General features: G+C 43.4%; 1 protein-coding gene across 1 annotated transcript; it reads left to right on the top strand.

The window, feature by feature from the left end:
• Nucleotides 1-524: 524 nt before the first annotated feature.
• Nucleotides 525-1,852, top strand: POU4F3 (POU class 4 homeobox 3; the record flags this gene model as incomplete). The annotated part of the gene is made up of 2 exons (XM_081291450.1): nucleotides 525-644; nucleotides 956-1,852. The coding sequence occupies 2 exons, from the start codon at nucleotides 525-527 to the stop codon at nucleotides 1,850-1,852; spliced, it is 1,017 nt and encodes a 338-aa protein (XP_081147576.1).
• Between the last annotated feature and the right edge of the window lie 16,276 nt (nucleotides 1,853-18,128).

Raw genomic sequence — 18,128 nt, 5'->3', positions numbered from 1 at the left:
TGTGTGTGTGGTGGGGTATCGGAGTAGGGTCAGCTTCCTGCCCCTGCTCAGCACAAGACTGCCTTCGATCCAGGCAGTGCAAGTTGGAACCGGACAGAGAGGTTCGGGACTTTGGGGAGGGGGAGGGAAGTCCAGGACGAAGAAGAAAGAATCCGTAAGGTCTGGCAGGTTGGAGCCAGGCGGGGCGGGGCGGACAGGGAGAGACCCGGGCAGGCCTGGGTATAAATGCGGTGGAGGGGGCGGCCTCGGCGGGCACTGAGAGGCGCGCCGTGAGCTGCTGTCTCGCCTTGCCTCCCGGGCAGCCCCTGCGACTCCCGGGCGCGTGTGCACGCCTGCGCGCGCCCGGGCCCTTCCTGGCAGGCTGCTTGTAAGATGAGTGAAGAAGCAGGTGGGGGAGAGGGGAGGCAGCAAGCGAGAGGGCGAGGGGAGCGCGGGCGCTGATCGGCGCTCACTTGGAGCGCGGCGAGCAAGCTAGACAAGCCTGATTCCATGTCCCCCGCTGCCTCCCTGCCAGACGCGCAAAGATGATGGCCATGAACGCCAAGCAGCCTTTCGGCATGCACCCGGTGCTGCAAGAACCCAAATTCTCCAGCCTGCACTCCGGCTCCGAGGCCATGCGCCGAGTCTGTCTCCCAGCCCCGCAGGTACGTAGTGGAGCATAATTACCGCTCTAAGGCACAGTTTTTGACAGGCACTAGCTTCATGTTTATTTCATGTCGCCCAGAACAATCGCCGCTGTCTGAACCCCTCTCCTTGTCTCCCCTGCGCTCTCTCCCGGCGCTCTCTCTCATTCATGTCTCTGATCCACACGTCTGTTCCAGCAGAGCTGCTGCCTCCGTATTAATTTTTATGACCTGGGCTTTGAGGAGAGGCATCTCAGTTGCTTGAAAATGTGTTTTAATCCTGAGTTGACAGTATTCCCTACTGACCGTGCTGTGCGCCTTCTCGCTTGCAGCTGCAGGGTAATATATTTGGAAGCTTTGATGAGAGCCTGCTGGCACGCGCCGAAGCTCTGGCGGCAGTGGATATCGTCTCCCACGGCAAGAACCATCCGTTCAAGCCCGACGCCACCTACCATACCATGAGCAGCGTGCCCTGCACGTCCACCTCGTCCACGGTGCCCATCTCCCACCCGGCAGCACTCACCTCGCACCCGCATCACGCGGTGCACCAGGGCCTCGAAGGTGACCTGCTGGAGCACATCTCGCCCACGCTCAGCGTGAACGGCTTGGGCGCGCCAGAGCACTCGGTGATGCCGGCTCAGATTCACCCGCACCATCTAGGCGCCATGGGCCACCTGCACCAGGCTATGGGCATGAGTCACCCTCACGCCGTGGCGCCTCACAGCACTATGCCCGCTTGCCTCAGTGACGTGGAGTCAGACCCTCGCGAGCTGGAGGCCTTTGCCGAGCGCTTCAAGCAGCGACGCATCAAGTTGGGGGTAACCCAGGCGGACGTGGGCGCGGCTCTAGCTAATCTCAAGATCCCTGGCGTGGGTTCACTCAGCCAGAGCACCATCTGCAGGTTCGAGTCTCTCACTCTCTCGCACAACAACATGATTGCTCTCAAGCCGGTGCTCCAGGCCTGGCTGGAGGAAGCGGAGGCTGCCTACCGAGAGAAGAACAGCAAGCCGGAGCTCTTCAACGGCAACGAGCGTAAGCGCAAACGCACGTCGATCGCCGCTCCTGAGAAGCGCTCACTCGAGGCCTATTTCGCCATCCAGCCACGTCCTTCATCCGAGAAGATCGCGGCCATTGCTGAGAAACTGGACCTTAAAAAGAACGTGGTGAGGGTCTGGTTTTGTAACCAGAGACAGAAACAGAAACGAATGAAGTACTCAGCTGTCCACTGACTGCGGCGGGGCAAAGCATCGGGAGTCGGGAGAGCCTAGGGCTCATCGCCCCCTTCTGATGGGAGGGACGGTTATAGGAAACCCCAAAGTGTTTCCTAGCAGGTCAGGCTCTCTCCCCCGAAGCCACAGACTTTCCCTTTTATCCCGCCTAGTTGCCTCCCGGCCTTCTCTTTTTCTTTTTTTCTATTCCCACCAAAAAAGTTTTGGCGCTAGGGAAAAATGCAAAAGTGGCCGGCTTGGTGGGACTTGTGCTGTCCGTGGTGCTGAACCCCGCACTCGCACGTTGGACAGCGAGACCTCAGGGCAGGAGCCTCAAAGCAGAGGATAGTGGATTGGTTCCGCCGCCCGACGATGGGGTGAAAGCGCCACTTTGCTAAGAGCAATTAGGCTAGGGGTGAAGGGATGGAAAGGAAGTGATAAATAATAATATAAAGTATAGGATCTAAGTGGAACACAAACGTAATGGAGATTATTATTAGAGTATATAAAATACACTTATGTTTCCAAAGGATAGCCTTATACTCCCTTCTCCGCCTAAATTCTATCCATCTTATCCTTTGGTTTGCAGTAAATTCTCAAAAAGTAGCATGGATTAGGTTCAGGGAAAGTGTGCGGAGAGTTGGGGGCTCTGAGCTGTTGGTGGTAAGTAGAGCTCGGAAAAGTGGGCCCAATCCAGCGACTGAAAATGCTGGGATCCCTTGGCTATTTGTAAGCAGCAGCCACACCAGCTCTTGCCATCCTTCACGACCTGCTGGCGTTTGAGGGATAACTACCGCCGGGTGGAGGGAGGGATGGGGAGGAAGTGTGTGTGGGGATGTTGAGTTGGTAGTATTCTGACCAGACTGAATGAGGACTCTCCGACCTCAGCTGCTGTTCTTGCCAGACTGCCTGCTCAGTGCTCCAAAGTGACTGTAACTTCTCCGAATCATATGCAAGTCCTTCCAACACATCTAACCTCTTTGCGCTTTTATTACTGTTGTTGTTGGCATCAGTTGATTCCAATTATTTATTTAACTCTGCTTCTTTCCTTCCTCTTTATGTGAGTGTCTCTCGTTGGAGGTTCACTTATAGTTTCGCGCGGGAAAAGGAGCAGGACCACCGACCTGGACTTTTCCCATCCTAGTCCCTCTGACCCCATCATGTTTTATTTTTTCGTTGCTGCTTGTAGTTTGTGTGTTGCGTGTGACCTTTGGTTTCATTCTCTGAATTGATGCAAATAAAATATTAAGTTTTTTCCTCTTTCTCCCCCCTTGAATTTACTTCTAAAATAAATGCTTTATTTTTCAACCCGAATCGCAGTAGTTTTCCTTCTCGGATGCTAAGGGTACTGGTCTTGGGAGGATTTAAAAGTGAACATCCAAAAGGGTTGGACTGTCACTTCCTGCCAGCCAGCCCCCCAGCCATCTCTTCTCTGCATCCCTCTCCCCTGCAATCTCTCACTCTTACCGGGATCTCTTCCGGGGAGATCTGACTATTCCTCTCCAGACCCCAACATTTAAAGGCACTTTCTTCCGCACTGCCCATCGATCTGATCAGACTATTCTCTGGACTTAACTTCAATTCCAAACTTTGCACTCTGACTGGTGGGAGTTCCGGCTCCACTCATTGGCTAAACCATCTTGAGGCTAGTTTCCCAACTTCTCTAAGCCTTCTTCATAAGATTCCTTGTCTACAGAATGAAGGTTTAATACCTGTTCCCCAATGGTTATTGTCAGGACTAGGTAAGAGGGTTTACTTAAGACATCTGGCAGGTGATGCTCGGCACTCGGTAAGAAACAAATTAGTTTAAAAGATTCAAATGACTGGAAAGAAGATGAGGGGATACAGGCAAAAAGAGAAAAAAAGTGGTCGTTGGGGCAATTTGTTGGGATCCCTTCCGGGTCTCCAAAAATTTATTTGAGATAGTTATCCAAATTATTCTCTCCATGGTTTAATCTCCAAAAGGTCTATCCCTCCCTTTGTGGAGGGACTGAGCAGATATGCTGCAAAGCACCTAGTTTATTGCCCTGCACACAGTAGGTGCTCAAAAGGTGTCAGTTCCCTTCTCTTTTTCTACTCCCTCTAAAGGGCGGAGGGAGAAACATTTTTATTTGTGAACCGCAGAAACGCTGTCGTGATTTAAAAATTAATGCTACAGGTCCAGGAGTCGTCTGAACATTTCCCCTTAAAGAGTTCTGGGTCATTAGACCTCCGCCCGAAATTAGGAGTAGAATAGTTTCCGTTCTGGGCAGTGTGGCGCCCCCCCATCCCACCCCCACTCCACGGGGAAAGCAAACTTGTGGATAGCCCCTGCTTTCCGGGCCTCAGCCCCTCGCCTCCGCCTTAAGCAACAGCCCAAGCGATTTCTCCACCTCCCTTTCCATCGGGCGTCCTTTAATAATAAATGCCCTTATGCCATTACATTATATTGTGGGTTTTGAAAATTTAAAATACGGCTGATGCAATATTAATTGCCTATAGTGGTATAAAACACAGGGCCGGAGCACAGCCGGGCTGCAGAGGAGGCGGCCATGAGCATCCCGTGCCGAAGCGAAGCGCTCCAGAAGGATGCGCCTTTGCTAGGTTTCCTGCAGGTAAGAGCCTTCGGATTTTCGGGCTTAGGAAAAAACCCAATATCTAGCTCCATTCTCCTTTTTGGAAAAGTTCCTTGGTGTTGTCTCAATTTTTAAAATCAACAACCTCAAAACTTTGGGAGACTTTTTTGGAGAGGTAGAGAGAGGAGTCGCCTGACTGCAACGCACTTGGTAACAAGTCTGAACTTCTCCTTTGCGCCTCATCCCTTTCAGGCGCCGGGGACCTCTGGCGCGCGGAGTATTTTGACCAGTTTATACTTTCAGGCCCCAGATGCCGCCCTGTCCCCGAAGCGCTCCACCCTCTCCCTCCCTCTCAGTGCGCCGGGTCGGCGCCGCTGCCTCTTTCCTTGGGCTCGCTCAGGAAGCCAGGGGAGATGTGGTTTCCCCAGGATTGTTTAGTCGCCTCTGCCACTCGTCCGGCGGAGGCACAGACCTCTCTCTTGGGGGAGGGGTACCAGCAGGTTTGGGGTTCATACAGACCTAGTTTGTATCCATGGTCCAGTTCCTAACCATGTGACCTTGGGCAGCTCACATCACCTAAGCCTCTGCTGACGGCTGTAAAAAACAATTTTTTTTGAGTAATTGAGGATTATTTAAGAGCACCTGGAGAAGTTTTTCCTTTCTCAGATGCCACCAACTTGCAATAGTGACCATCCAAGACTTAACTGGGTGTTTCTTTAACCAGTATAGAGAACAAAATGAGGCCGATATTCTGAAGCTGCCTTGGGCCTCTACTGGTAGGCCTTTGAGAGTCCTCTGGGAACTCGGTGGAAGGTTTCTAGGCACCTTCCTGGCTTGAACTGGGCTTGATCTGGAATGAGCCAGGCATATAACACCCCAGCAGGGCTGAAGTCCTGGCAGGCAGAACTTAGAGGCCGGTGTCCTGGGCTCTTGAACTGTGTGATCTCTGACTAGTGGCTTCCTCTCTCTGTGTCTGAGGTAGTGCCAGTTTTGTTCAATATTTCATGCCCAGCTCAAGAGTCTGACCCAGAGTAGCAGGCGATAGATAAGTATTGAATGAATTAAGTTTGGGTTTTGTAAAGTGAAAGCACCCTTTCCAGCTCAATGGTCTTGAAATTCTAGGCACTATAGAGAAGGACAGAGACCATAGGACATGGCAGCCTCCCTGAGAGTCAGGTTCAGGGTCAAAATGCCCAAAAGTTTTCATCCAAAGGCAGCCAGTTTACTTCCTGCTTATATAGAAGAGGGTGTGCCTCACTCTGGTGAGCATCAGGGTGCTTCTGTGACATGGATCCAAGAAACTAGAAGAAAGTTTCCAAGAAACTTGAAGAAAGTTTCCAAGAAACTAGAAAAGGTCAAGGAGGAGGACCAGAGAGTGCCCTGTCCTGTTTGTCTGGCCCACTCTTGGCCCTGCCTTTTTGCTTGGGCTCTTTTAATTTTTTGCTGAGATGGAAATAGCTCTGGTTCTGGCATAGGCAGATTCAAGGCAGAATAAGTACACCATCTCTTATTTAAATGACCTTATTACTCTAACCCTTAGTGCTCTTATCTGTAAAATTGGAGAAAAAAGACTATCTCAGGATTGCTCTGATGATTAAATGAGATCATGTAAGGTCAGGGCTTGACCCATGATAGGAGTTAATGGGTAGCTAATTGCTTTCAAACATTCTTCATATTCAGAAAAATGAGAGATAGTGTTGAGGGCAAGTTCAGGCCTTGAAGTCAGACGGATTCAAGGTTTCTGCACTGTGAGCCACATCTGATCAAAGGAGGGTAGTGTCCCCTATCAGCTCTCTGAGTGGTTTTCAGGGGCAAGAAATGTAAAGTGTATTTTGGGTTCCTGTTACAGAGGAGACCATGAATGGGCTAAGGAGCCTTTGGTGAGAATATGCAAAATTCCCATTGAGAAGTTTGGACCCAATTGGTGGCTCCTTGAACCTCGGACTTTTCCAGCAACCAACACTGACCCCGACTTCTATCCTTCCAGAGAAGAAAGGCTCCGGTGGGTAAAAGAGGAGCAGGATTGGTGTCTTGGACTCTTCCCTTCTCCCTGTGCCCTCCGTTTGGCTCTGGCGCCTGTTCCGGAATGCCTGGGCAGTAGAACACTTTCACCTTCCTCCTTTCACTGAAAGAGAGGCTGAGGCCCATAGAGGGAAAGGGACTTAGTTGACCCCTTCTACCTAAAGTAGCCTCATTTTCTTTCTTAGTCCTTACTACTCCCTGAAAGCACCTTGTTTACGTTAGCAGTAAATGCGCTCTGGGTGAGCAAGTCGCCCGGTTCACCCGCTCCCTCAGTGAACCCAACGCAACGCAGGACCTCACACAGAGTAAGCGCCCCATAAACGTTTGTTGGATAGTCGAATAATAATTATCTAAAATGTATGGAGGCTTTCCCCTATGCCAGGTACTGTTCCAAGCGCTTTATCTGCAATTTTTTAAAATCCCGACGAATAGGTATATTTAAATCCCATTTTACAGATGAAAACACGGAGGCACAGAGGGTTCCTGTAACTGTGCCCAGGACACGTCGTGAATGCAGCAATTTGGTGGAGAAATCTGAAAAACTTTGGTTTCTCCGCCTCTTCTGTCCCCAAGTGAGACCCAGAAGAGGCGGTGAGAGCCAGGCAGGCCCGCTGTCTTCGCCGGATTTGGGTGTCCTCGGCTCTTTTTCGTCCCGCGCCACTTCTAGGTCCGTCTGTTCACCTGTGTCCCACTCAACCCCCTCCTAGATTTTCTGCAACCTCACAGATCTGAAACTTTGACCTTACAGTGCAGAAGCGACCTGGGCGCGGGGAATGTTCCCTTCCGCCTCTCCGCTTTTCTGCAGAGCGGCGGGAGCCCCGCGGTAACTGCGCTCTGGCGGGCGGACGGAGCCGGCGAGGACCCCGGCGGACGAATTAGTCTCCCCTTCGATCGCTGTTTTCCGATCAGGTCAGGTTTCCCTCCGCCCCGCGACGGCGCTTCCGCGGCAGCTCCATTTCCCAGGGCTCCCCGTGGGGTCGGGGCTCTCCGACTCCTCCCGGCGCCTCCGGAGGGAACTTCCCTTCGGCCGCGTCCAGGCCGGGGAGCCCCCCTGGACCGCGGCAGGAGCCGTTGTGGGAAGACACCCGGGCGGCGAGACCCTAATCCTCCCAGAGAGCCCCCCAGCGCTGCTTCCCGACGCAGCACGTGGAGAACTGCACTCCACAAACCCTGCACTCCACTACTCCGCCCCCTCCCCCAGTTCAGCCCCGCCCAGCGCTGCCCCGACTTGTGGGGACAAACTGGGACAGAAACACCTCCCCCCTCTCTCACCATGTGTATCTTTTAATATTTAAAAGATTTTGATTTTTAGGATTTCTCACACAAATCCCAAGTGTTCATCCTGGAAAAATTTAGATATTTTTATTGGATTTTTTATACATATTTAGTGTTTAATGTCTTTACTTTGAATTACACAGAGAGGGTGCGCCACCGTAACTTCACCCTTTGGCAGAATCCCTCCCCCAATCCCATCTTCTCCCTTTTCTCCACTTTGCTTTCCTCTCTCTCCAGGACACACGTCGGCCCTGCTCCAAATCCCAACTTCTCTGCCTGAGACAGACCCCCGCCCCCGCCACCGTGCCTGAGGCTTTGCTAGGCAGCTCACCTCTTGGCAGATGCAGTTAATGTCCAGCCTTCATAAATCAAGACCATAAAAAGCTTACTTTCATATGCACTCAATTTCTACCAAACCTAAACTAATTGCATAAATTCCTTTAGGCCACTCAGAGCTGCTCTCTGGGTTGGGATCTGATCAATTAGTCATTAGGCACTCCATTAGCTGGGGTTTAAGCTGCCTCATATAAATGTCTCCTGTCAATTTGCTTGTAATTGAATGAATAAAAAAGGGTACAATTATTAGCACAGAAGATCAGAATGAGGAGAGGTCAATTTTATTCAAATATTCTAAAAATGTCTTAATTCTAATAATAATAATAACAATAATAATAATAATTAGAAGGCATTTAGTTGTTAGCTGCTCCAAAATTCCTGTTCAAGTGGAAGAAAGTTGTGCCCTAAGACTCAGCAATCTAAGCATGTATCTGTGCTCTGCCACCCGGGAGTCTCTCCCAACCTTGGGGCCTTAATTTCTTTACCTGTAAAATGAATTGGTCAGAAGTGATTTCCTTTTCTTTTAAAAGTTAGTTTTATATTTTGTCGGAGTAATTTAAAAGTTGAGTAACAAAGAAGAGCAATTCGACCAACTCTCATCTTCAACCACTTTTATGTTTATTCTAGTAGTTTAATTACATATCTAAGTAATATATTTTTGCCACTTTTTTTTCTCTTTTTAAAATTCAAGTTTTATTCATTAACATTTTAATTCAATAATATATGATTTAAATCCAAGAGAACTAAAAGATTTGCAGTTAAAATTTCCTTCGAATGGCCCACATTACCCAGTTCCCTTTGTTAATGGTAAATAATGTTACCAATACTCCAGAGATATTTTATTGGCTACCATTTCTTGATTTGCCATTCTTAGTCATTGTGCTTAATTGCTCAGCTATGATATCATAAAAAAGTGAGAAATGCAATAACATTGAATTCTCTTCACACACCAAGGACCCTAGGAAGTTTTATATAAAATCAGTAATATTTTTAAAAATCAACTGAATGGGTAGTTGAAAATACTGTGATTCTGTTTCTTTTCCTTTCTTTAGAATGAATCTGGAGGTACAGATACCACAATTGCTTACTCACAAAGATAAGAGAGTTTTTAGATTGATTTGAGATCTGTCCTACCTCCAACCAAATAAAATTTAAAGCAGCCTATCATTTTTACAGAATTAGATGCTATGTATATAAGGAAGGTAACTTTATCTATTGGATATTTCAGTGTATATAGTGCCAAGTTTTATTGAATTTCCTTAAAAAAAAATCTATTTTTATTCCTTTGCTTTTTCCAAGTGAGCCCATTTCTCCAGTAAGATAAGTTTTTGTTTGGTATACACAGCTAAAACAGGACTGGGGAAGATGCTGATGACATAATTTAATGTTTAATAACTACCTGGGTTTGGGAATGGAGCTTCACACTGCAGAAACTGCAGCTGAGCACTCAACCAACAAGGAAGTAGAGAACCTCCAAATGCAAGGTTTATCTTTAATTGAATATGATCTTGATTTACTTCTGGGAGTTCTGGAGTTGGTTTGTTGATTTGAACCCTGCATGCTATCTCAATGAATTCCTCTTATATTAAGTACAGGATTTAGAGAAGAGGGTTAACTGAGAGAAAGGAATAATTTCTGATCAGAATATACTGCCACAGAAGCTTCATAGGGCACTGAGAAAGAACCCGGCCTTATACTCCCTTTATGTGACCTTGACAAGTTTATTCACTTCTCAGTGACTCAGTTTCTCCAACACCAGTGTGAGGAAACTGAACTAGATAGTAGTTCAGTTTTGATGAGATTCATAGACTTTCTTTTTTTTTCTTCCTAACCCAGAAAAAAAAAAAAAAACATTTCTGTGCACTCAAAATTTTTCCCAGCTTCAATCATAGATCTAGATCCCTTGGATCCAGTCCAGGAGTTCATGCAGCCCAGATTAAGAATCCTATGGATTAGATGAGCTAAAGGTCTTTCCTTATGTGACTATCTGTATTTATGACCAAATACCCATAAACACTGAAATCAGTTTAGTAAACTGGGCAGAACTTCATCAAAAGTAAAAATAAAGTGCCAATTAGACAAGGAGCAAGTTGCCAATGAAGACTCCAAATGGCAAAATTATTTTTCAGATCAATAGGCTCCCAAGAGAGAGAATGGTAGAAGGAAAAAACCCACCACATTAGGGCACATAATCTAGGTTTGCCAACAACTAGAGCTGAGAATTTGACTTGGGAATTTCCCTAATCTTGTCCCCTCTTGCCCTGTTGGGAAATGAGGTGCTGGAGCAGAGGCTCTCTGAGGCAGTAAGCAGCCACATTATGTGAATTTATGTGTAAAGGCACTGATGTGTCTTGTCTATCATATTTGGTTTGGCTTATTTTATTTTCAAAAAGATTGTTGTACCATCAAATAGAGCTGGTGCTTCTGGACAGGCTGGGGCAGTCAGATCACTTGAGCTCTGGAGTTTTGAGGCCACCCTAAGTAACAAACAATACTCTGTCTCAAAAAGAATAAATAGATAAAATCTGGAAAAGAGGACTAGGGGCTACCATGTATGGTTTCTCCTGTTTTTTTTTTTCTTTCTTTTTAGCATTCTGATTCTAAAACCATTTTGTAGAAACATGATCCCACACCCCCAATAAAAAAGTAAAAACACCAATAAGGTGAATATAGAAGGCAGGGATGAAATTAAAACATTTTGTTAGACTAGATAGTCCTGTTTCTGCCCTGCCAGATCATCAGTGGGTCTGAGGAGACCCAGTTGAGGACACAGAAACTGAAGGTTGCTGAGGGCTGGACAAGGTGGTCCCAGGCTCTCATGTTTATCCCAGCTCTGACTGGAATCCACAGACATGAAAATGACAAAATCTCCTTCTGACTTGGATTAACCCTTGCAGCTGTGAGCTCATTTAACCTCTGGGGCCTGAATTACTGGTCAGATTGTTCTGGTGAAATGATTAAAACACAGACTACCAGGACTACTCCTGTCTGTTCTCTGCTTTTTATTTACTTCTTGATTATTTTGCCTGTGGTGTTTTACTGTTGCTTTTGACTTTGTGTAGGGTGATCCTGTCTCTTCTATTAATGCCCTTAGGTTGGTGAGGGAAAGCCCTGTTTTTCTTGGCTGTCACAGACAGGTCTTTCCATCTAGCGAGAGACTTGGAATTATGTTTTCTCAAATGCTTTGTATTATTGCAGTTGGACACATGGAATCATAGATGTGAGCTGAGAAGGGTCTCTTAGAGGTCCTTTAGCTGGAAAATATGATCATATAGTTCCAGGGCCCATAAATCTGTATTTTTCACAATTTCCCTGCATGATTCTGATTGCTTGCCCAAATTGAGGAAGATATTTCTTTTTTAAAAAATTTTTTAAAATATTTATTTAGTTGTAGATGAACACACAGTATCTTTATTTATTTTTATGTGGTGCTGAGGATCGAACCCAGTGCCTCATACATTGCGAGGCAAGCACTTTACCTCTGAGCTACAGCCCCAGCCCGAGGAAGATTTTCTTTATTTTTATTTTTTAAAGCTATTTCTCATATTTTGATTTGATTTTTTTTCAACCAAAGGGCCCTATACTGAAGTCTGGGTATATAGTCAGAAACACAATTTTTTTCCAATTATTATTCATGGAAGGCGGACCATGCTTTGAGGAAGTATGAGACACAGTAAGGGGGTAGGAAGGGACAGATAGTAGTGCCATTTGTTGTTCAGCAGGAGACACCTTGTAGGCTGTGGAATTGTGAAGAACATGTCTTTCTGAAGTGACGCCAATTTGGGGAACATTCTAAGGACTACTGATTTGCACTTTCTCAAGGATGGCAGTGGTGTAGAGCAGGATCTTATGACTTCAGGTTTGTGACAATTTTTTCAAGATAAATTACTTTTGAGAAAATGCTATAAAATGTTTTTTTTTTAAGTCAAATTGAATCAAAATCTGACATGGACATTACAAGAAAAGATAATTGCAGGTAATTCTTCCCCCAGAATAAATGCAAAAACTCTTACCCAAAATGTCACAAACCAGTTCAATAGTATATAAAAAGAATAGCACATCATAGTCAAATTGGGTTTATTCTAATGATGAATGATTAAAAAATCAATGTGAGTTATTATATTTACAAAGCAGAAGAAAGAAAAATGGATCTAAACAAACATAGTAAAGGCATTTATTTTAAAACAAAGATGGCATAAATTTGGCATCCTATTTCACAATACACATGACTTGTGATACAAACACACATACTCAGCTTGGGCTGCTATAACAAATTCCACAGAATTGGGTGGCTTAAACAACAAACATTTATTTCTCACAGTTCTGGAGGCTGGGAAATTGAAGGTCAAGATGCAGATTTGGTGAATGCCCTCTTTGGTTTACAAATGGCTGCCTTCTCACAAAGTCTTCATATGGCCAATACAGGGAGAGATCTCTCATGTCTCTTCTTATAAGGGCACTAATACAATTTATGAGGGCTCCTTCTCATGACTCAATTACCTCCTAAAGACCCCACTTACAAATATCATCACAGACAGGTCTTTCCATCTAGCGAGGGACTTGGAACGATATTTTCTCAAATGCTTTGTATTATTGCATGAAGGATTAGGGCTTCAACATACAAATTTTGGGGGGACACAGACTTTCATTTCACAGCACACACACTTCTGTGTATCATGGAGAAAACTGATACAGCATCCAGATTCTTTGGACATGCTGTCCATAAGAACAAGTAGCCTAGTTTGAAAGTAAATTCTAATGCAACCTCTTTGTTGTAGGGCAGAAATGAGATCTAACAACAGTTTAGCAAATACAGTCATCCCTCAGTATCTATAAGGGACTGATTTTAGTAACTCTCATGGATACCAAAATCTGTGGCTACTCCAGACCCTTGTGTAAAATGGAATAGTGTTTGTGTATATGCTATGCATATTTTCTCGTAGGTTTTAAATCATCTCTAGATTACTTGCAACACCTAACACAATGTAAATGCTAGGTATATGGATGTTGTATCATTTAGAGACAATTCCAAGAAAAAAAAAATGTACGTGATCAGATGCAGTTTTTTCATCAAGTATTTTTGATACACAGTTTGTTGAATCCTGGATGCAAAACTCACAAATATGGAAGAGCAGCTGTTCATAGTAAATGACAGTAAAAACAAGCAACATCCTGATAATTATGTTTAAGGAACAGATATTTAACAAGTGTGTGTGTGTGTGTGTGTGTGTGTGTGTGTGTGTGTGTTTTATGGTGCTGGGGATTGAACCCAGGGCCTTGTGCATGCAAGGCAAGCACTCTACCAACTGAGCTATATCCTCACCCCAATATTTAACAAATATTTGAAATTGAGTCAGGGAATGAGCTATTCTTGCTTGTTCTCCCCACCACATCCCACTCCCCAAAAGGCAAAGGTAAGAAAGGAATTTTAAAAAGTGTGTAGTAAGTAAAGTATATGTATTATAATCCATATTTTACAAATGAGGTATCAGAAAGGTTTAACAACTTGTCTGAGTTCATGTAACTAAAAATTATAGAATCTAGCAGTTTAACCCAGAATGATCTGCCATGAGAGCTATACTCTTTCTGCTATGCCGTGTTTGCTCCTGTAGAAGAAAATGGAATTATGTTTTTAGAGGTGAAAGCAGAAGGATTTTTATGTGAAAGAAGGCTTACTCTATTTTTTTAATATATTTTTTTTTGTATTGGGGACTGAACCCAGGGGCACTCAACCACTGAGCCACATCCCCAGCCTTGTGTGTGTGTGTGTGTGTGTGTTATTTAAGACAGTTTTTTTTAATATTTATTTTTTAGTTGTAGTTGGACACAATAGCTTTATTTTATTTATTTATTTATTTTTATGTGGTGCTGAGGATCCAACCCAGAGTCTCACGTGTGCTCGGCGAGTGCTTTACCACTAAGCCACAACCTCAGTCCTTTGTGTGTTTTATTTAGAGACAGGTTCTCACTGAGTTGCTTAGGGCCTTGCTAATTGCTGTGGCTGGCTTTGAACCCAAAATCTTCCTGCCTCAGCCTCCCGAACGGCTGGAATTCCAGGTGTGCCCCAAGGGGTATAACAAGTTAGGAAATAAAAGTCACATAGAAAAATGTTTTCAGCCCCACACAAGGAAGAAGACCCTGGCAGTGAACAAGGTTCAAGGAGACCTGCACTGTCAGTCCCTGTCTGAGAATGGATGATGAGATGTATAGATGGAGAAGATGACATCTCATTCCAACTTGAGAGTCAGTGCTGCTATAGAAAATCTTCTATAGATGATCAGTTCTAGTTCTCTCCAGTGAAAAAATGTTAGGTGCTTTCTGACCAAAAAAAAAAATAAAATAAATAAATAAAAAAAAAATAAGAAAAATTGCCACTTCCTTAAAGTAGCATGAAATGTAAGTATTCTAATATTTTTTTCACATTTGCCTTTGGAATACCAAGAGAAATACTTAATAAAACCAATAATAATAAAATTATGAGACTTTGTTCTTTTATCAATTTACTGTAATAGAAAACTCAATAGTTTATAGTGTTAACATAGGGATCCATTGAGACTACAGGGGAATGCAAATATCATTTCGGAGCTGTCATTTAAAATGATTTTTACAGTAGGAACTACATTGAGGAACTATATTGACTTTGTCTACTAGTATGGGTTTATCTTCTCTTTATTCTTCCTTTAAAAAAATAAAAGCTCTCTCTTTCTCTCTCAGTCTCTTCCTGACTCTCCTTTTTCCTGATTATACAGTGTCAAAGTGCTTTGGAAGGTTGGTGACTGTTTTTAAGGTTTTCCTTTGGGCCCTTCAGTGTTCCAGAGGCAACAGACTATATAGGAAGTTCTAAGCAGATTAATATGCAGCCAGGGTACTTGCAAGGCCAAGACACCCAAAATAAAAGTATTTTGAAATACTTCAATATTTGGTATTTAAGTAAATAGCATTTTAATAGTCAAATTCTGAATTGTATTGGAATTCCTCTAATATATTTTCTAGGATTGTGTTTTTAATTTTAAAAACAGGATAATAAGGTACTAAGGTATTCGGTGCCTAAGGCTTCTGAAGATCTTTGTTGGACTCAGCATAAAATGAGTAAGATGATTATGAGTGCCCTGAACTGTGCGTTTATTTTATTTTGTACTGATTTATATTTTATAAGGCTCATAGTCTCAGGGTTTTCAGTCTATGGTTGGTTAGCCCCATTGCTGTTGGGCTGTGGCGAGACGGAACATCATGGAGGAAGCATGCAGTGGAGGAGGCCTATTCACCTCATGGTGGCCAGAAAGTGAAAGAATTTATGTATTTATTTTAACCAACCAAAAATTGTATATATTTATGGTATATGACTCGATGTTTTGAACTATGTATACATTGTAGAATGGCTAAATCGAATTAAATAACATACACATAGCCTCACATACTATCAGTTTTTGTGATGAGAATCCTGAAAATCTATTCTCAGTGATTTTTAGAATACAATACATTGTTATTAACTATAATCAGTACTTTGTACCACAGTTCTCTTGAACTTTTTCCTCCCATTTAACTGAAATTTTAATCCTTTGACCGACATCTCCCCACTGCCTGCCAGCTCTCGGTAATCATGGTTCTATTCTCTGCTTCTGTAAGTTCAACTTTTTAAGATTCCCCATATAAGTGAGATTATGCAGTGTTTGTCTTTCTATGCCTGAATTATTTCACTTAACATAATGTCCTCCAGGTGTGTCTTATGTTGTTGAAAATAATAGGATTTTCTTCACTTTTAAGGCTGAACAGTATTCCTTTTTTTTTTTTTTTCTGCTTTCCTCTGTTGATAGACACTTAGGTTGATTCGGTATCTTGGCTTAATGTGACTAATGTTGCAGTGAATGTGGGAGTACACATGTCTCTTTGATATGCTGCTTCCGTTTCCTCTGGATATGTACCCACCAGTGGGACTGTTGAATCATATGGTGGTTATATTTTTAATTTTTTAGGAACTTGTCTTTCTTTCTTTCTTTCTTTCCCTCCCTCCCTCCCTCCCTCCCTCCCTCCCTTCCTTCCTTCCTTCCTTCCTTCCTTCCTTCCTTCTTTCTTTTCTTGTTTTCATTCTCCAGAACAGTTGACCAAAGAACTGAAAAAAAAAATGGGTTCTCTTCTGATTTGGGGGGTAATACCCAGCTTTAAAAAGTAGTAGGTATGATTTGGGAATATAATAAGCTAATTCAAAAGTATTTGTTATATTATTATTTCATGACAGGCCCTGATCATGAAATAATAAGAAATTATAATCAAATAAATAAACAATACAATAAATAATAATAAATTATAATGAAATTATTTTATTATCATGAAATAATAATGAAATAAGATACTGGGAACTCAGAAGAGAACTTGGGATCCAGTCCCTGGCCCCATGAGAATGGCATTTCTTGGAACTCAAGACCAATGCATGTGCTGACCAAGTTAGCTTCATCTCTACCTGTGTAGTGTTTGGGAACCAGTCCCAGACTTTATGAATATCCCTGTTAGCATACCATGTAGTCTATGAATACTGTCCTCCTCCTGCCCTTCCTTTCCTTTCTTAGAGAAAAGCAAGGAAGCTAAAAAGAGAAGATAGTCTCCAAAGCCCTGTGATTTAGCTTAATACTGGGTGGTACCAAGTTATCCAACGTGACTATGATTTTTTTTTTTTTAATGTCAGGAAGAAGTTAACAGTCAACTGGAGAGGAAGATTTGTGTTCCCAGCAACCAAAATAGACTGCTACACTGATGGAGCCACTCCCTGTCTCCCGTTGGCCAACAACTGCAGGATGGAGTCTCCATAGGTCTTCCTCTTTGTGTGTGGAGTGTTGAGACAGACGCATCTTCTCCAGAGCAAACCAACTGCTGACCTGTATGTAGCTGGACTGTGGTTTCACCGGGTAGGGAGTAAAGAAGAGTTGCCTCTTTTCTGAAGAACGATAAGTTTCATGCCAACAAGAGATTTGTCACAGGATGTGTTATAGGATAGAAGGTTAGAAACTAGGTGATGTTTGTGTTATTCCCACGGCAGGATATACGTTCTGTATCATTTATTCTTAAAATCAAAGTTATATGTGTTTGGAGTTTAAAGATTCAGATAATTGAGCAAGGTTTGGTCTCAAAAAGAACTGTTCTCCCATCCTCCTCTTCTCACGCCTCATTCCCTGAGGTCATTACTTTCAAGCCTTTGAGCTGGTTCCTTTGACATTGACCTCACTCTCTCCAAATATCATGAGCATATTGCTACCTCTTGATCATTTAATGCTAGGCATTCTGTTCACTTCCCTGCAATGAAGGTGAGGATAGAGTTCTCCATCCCCAATTCCTGTCCCCTCACCATTCCAATGCAGTCAGATCTTAACTTGACGACAATATTCAGTGACCATGTTTTATGGGCAAACACCATTTATTGCTGAGCCAGGTAAGATGCTATGATTCCTTTTCCTTTCCTGCATATTATTTTATTTTTCTGGGCATTAATAATTATGGATTTTTTTCTTTGCTTTGTTTTCTGTGTATTTATTTTAATTAACCCCAAACTCTCCCCATTTATGCAAATCTCCCCTCAACACATTCAAAAGCATAAATTGTTCTATTTAATTTCCTTGAAGAAATCTCCATTGGAGCCTTCTAACTGTTTCAAGTTAAATGAGTTTCTTTCTAGGCCTTGTGACAGCCATTCTCATTCTTGATTTTTATGGGAAATCTGTTTTCTTTCTCTGGAAGCTTATAAGATATATCCTTTTTGTTTATTCCGATGAGCAATTTTCATAATGAAACTTACAGCTTTCATTCTGGAAAATGTTTTTGCATGATTTCTTTGAAGTTTTCTGCTTTTATTTTTATATTTCATGTTTCTGGAAGGCCTATTATTCTATTGTTATTATTGGTATTATGAGTATTAGGGTTTGAACTCAGGGGTGCTTTATCACTGAGCTACATCTTCAGCAATTTTTATTTTTTATTTTGAGACAAAGTCTTGCTAAGTTGCTGAAGGCCTCACTAAATTGCTGAGGCTAGCCTTGAACTTGTGGTCCTCCTGCCTCAGCCCCCTGAGTCACTGGGATTACAGATGCATCACTCAATGCTTATTATTTTGATGTTGGACC

This window comes from Spermophilus citellus, assembly GCF_964194105.1.
Source record: "Spermophilus citellus genome assembly, chromosome: 1".
Taxonomy (NCBI): domain Eukaryota; kingdom Metazoa; phylum Chordata; class Mammalia; order Rodentia; family Sciuridae; genus Spermophilus; species Spermophilus citellus.
The sequence above is the reverse complement of the archived record's forward strand: the minus strand, read 5'-3'. Positions and strand labels throughout refer to the sequence as shown.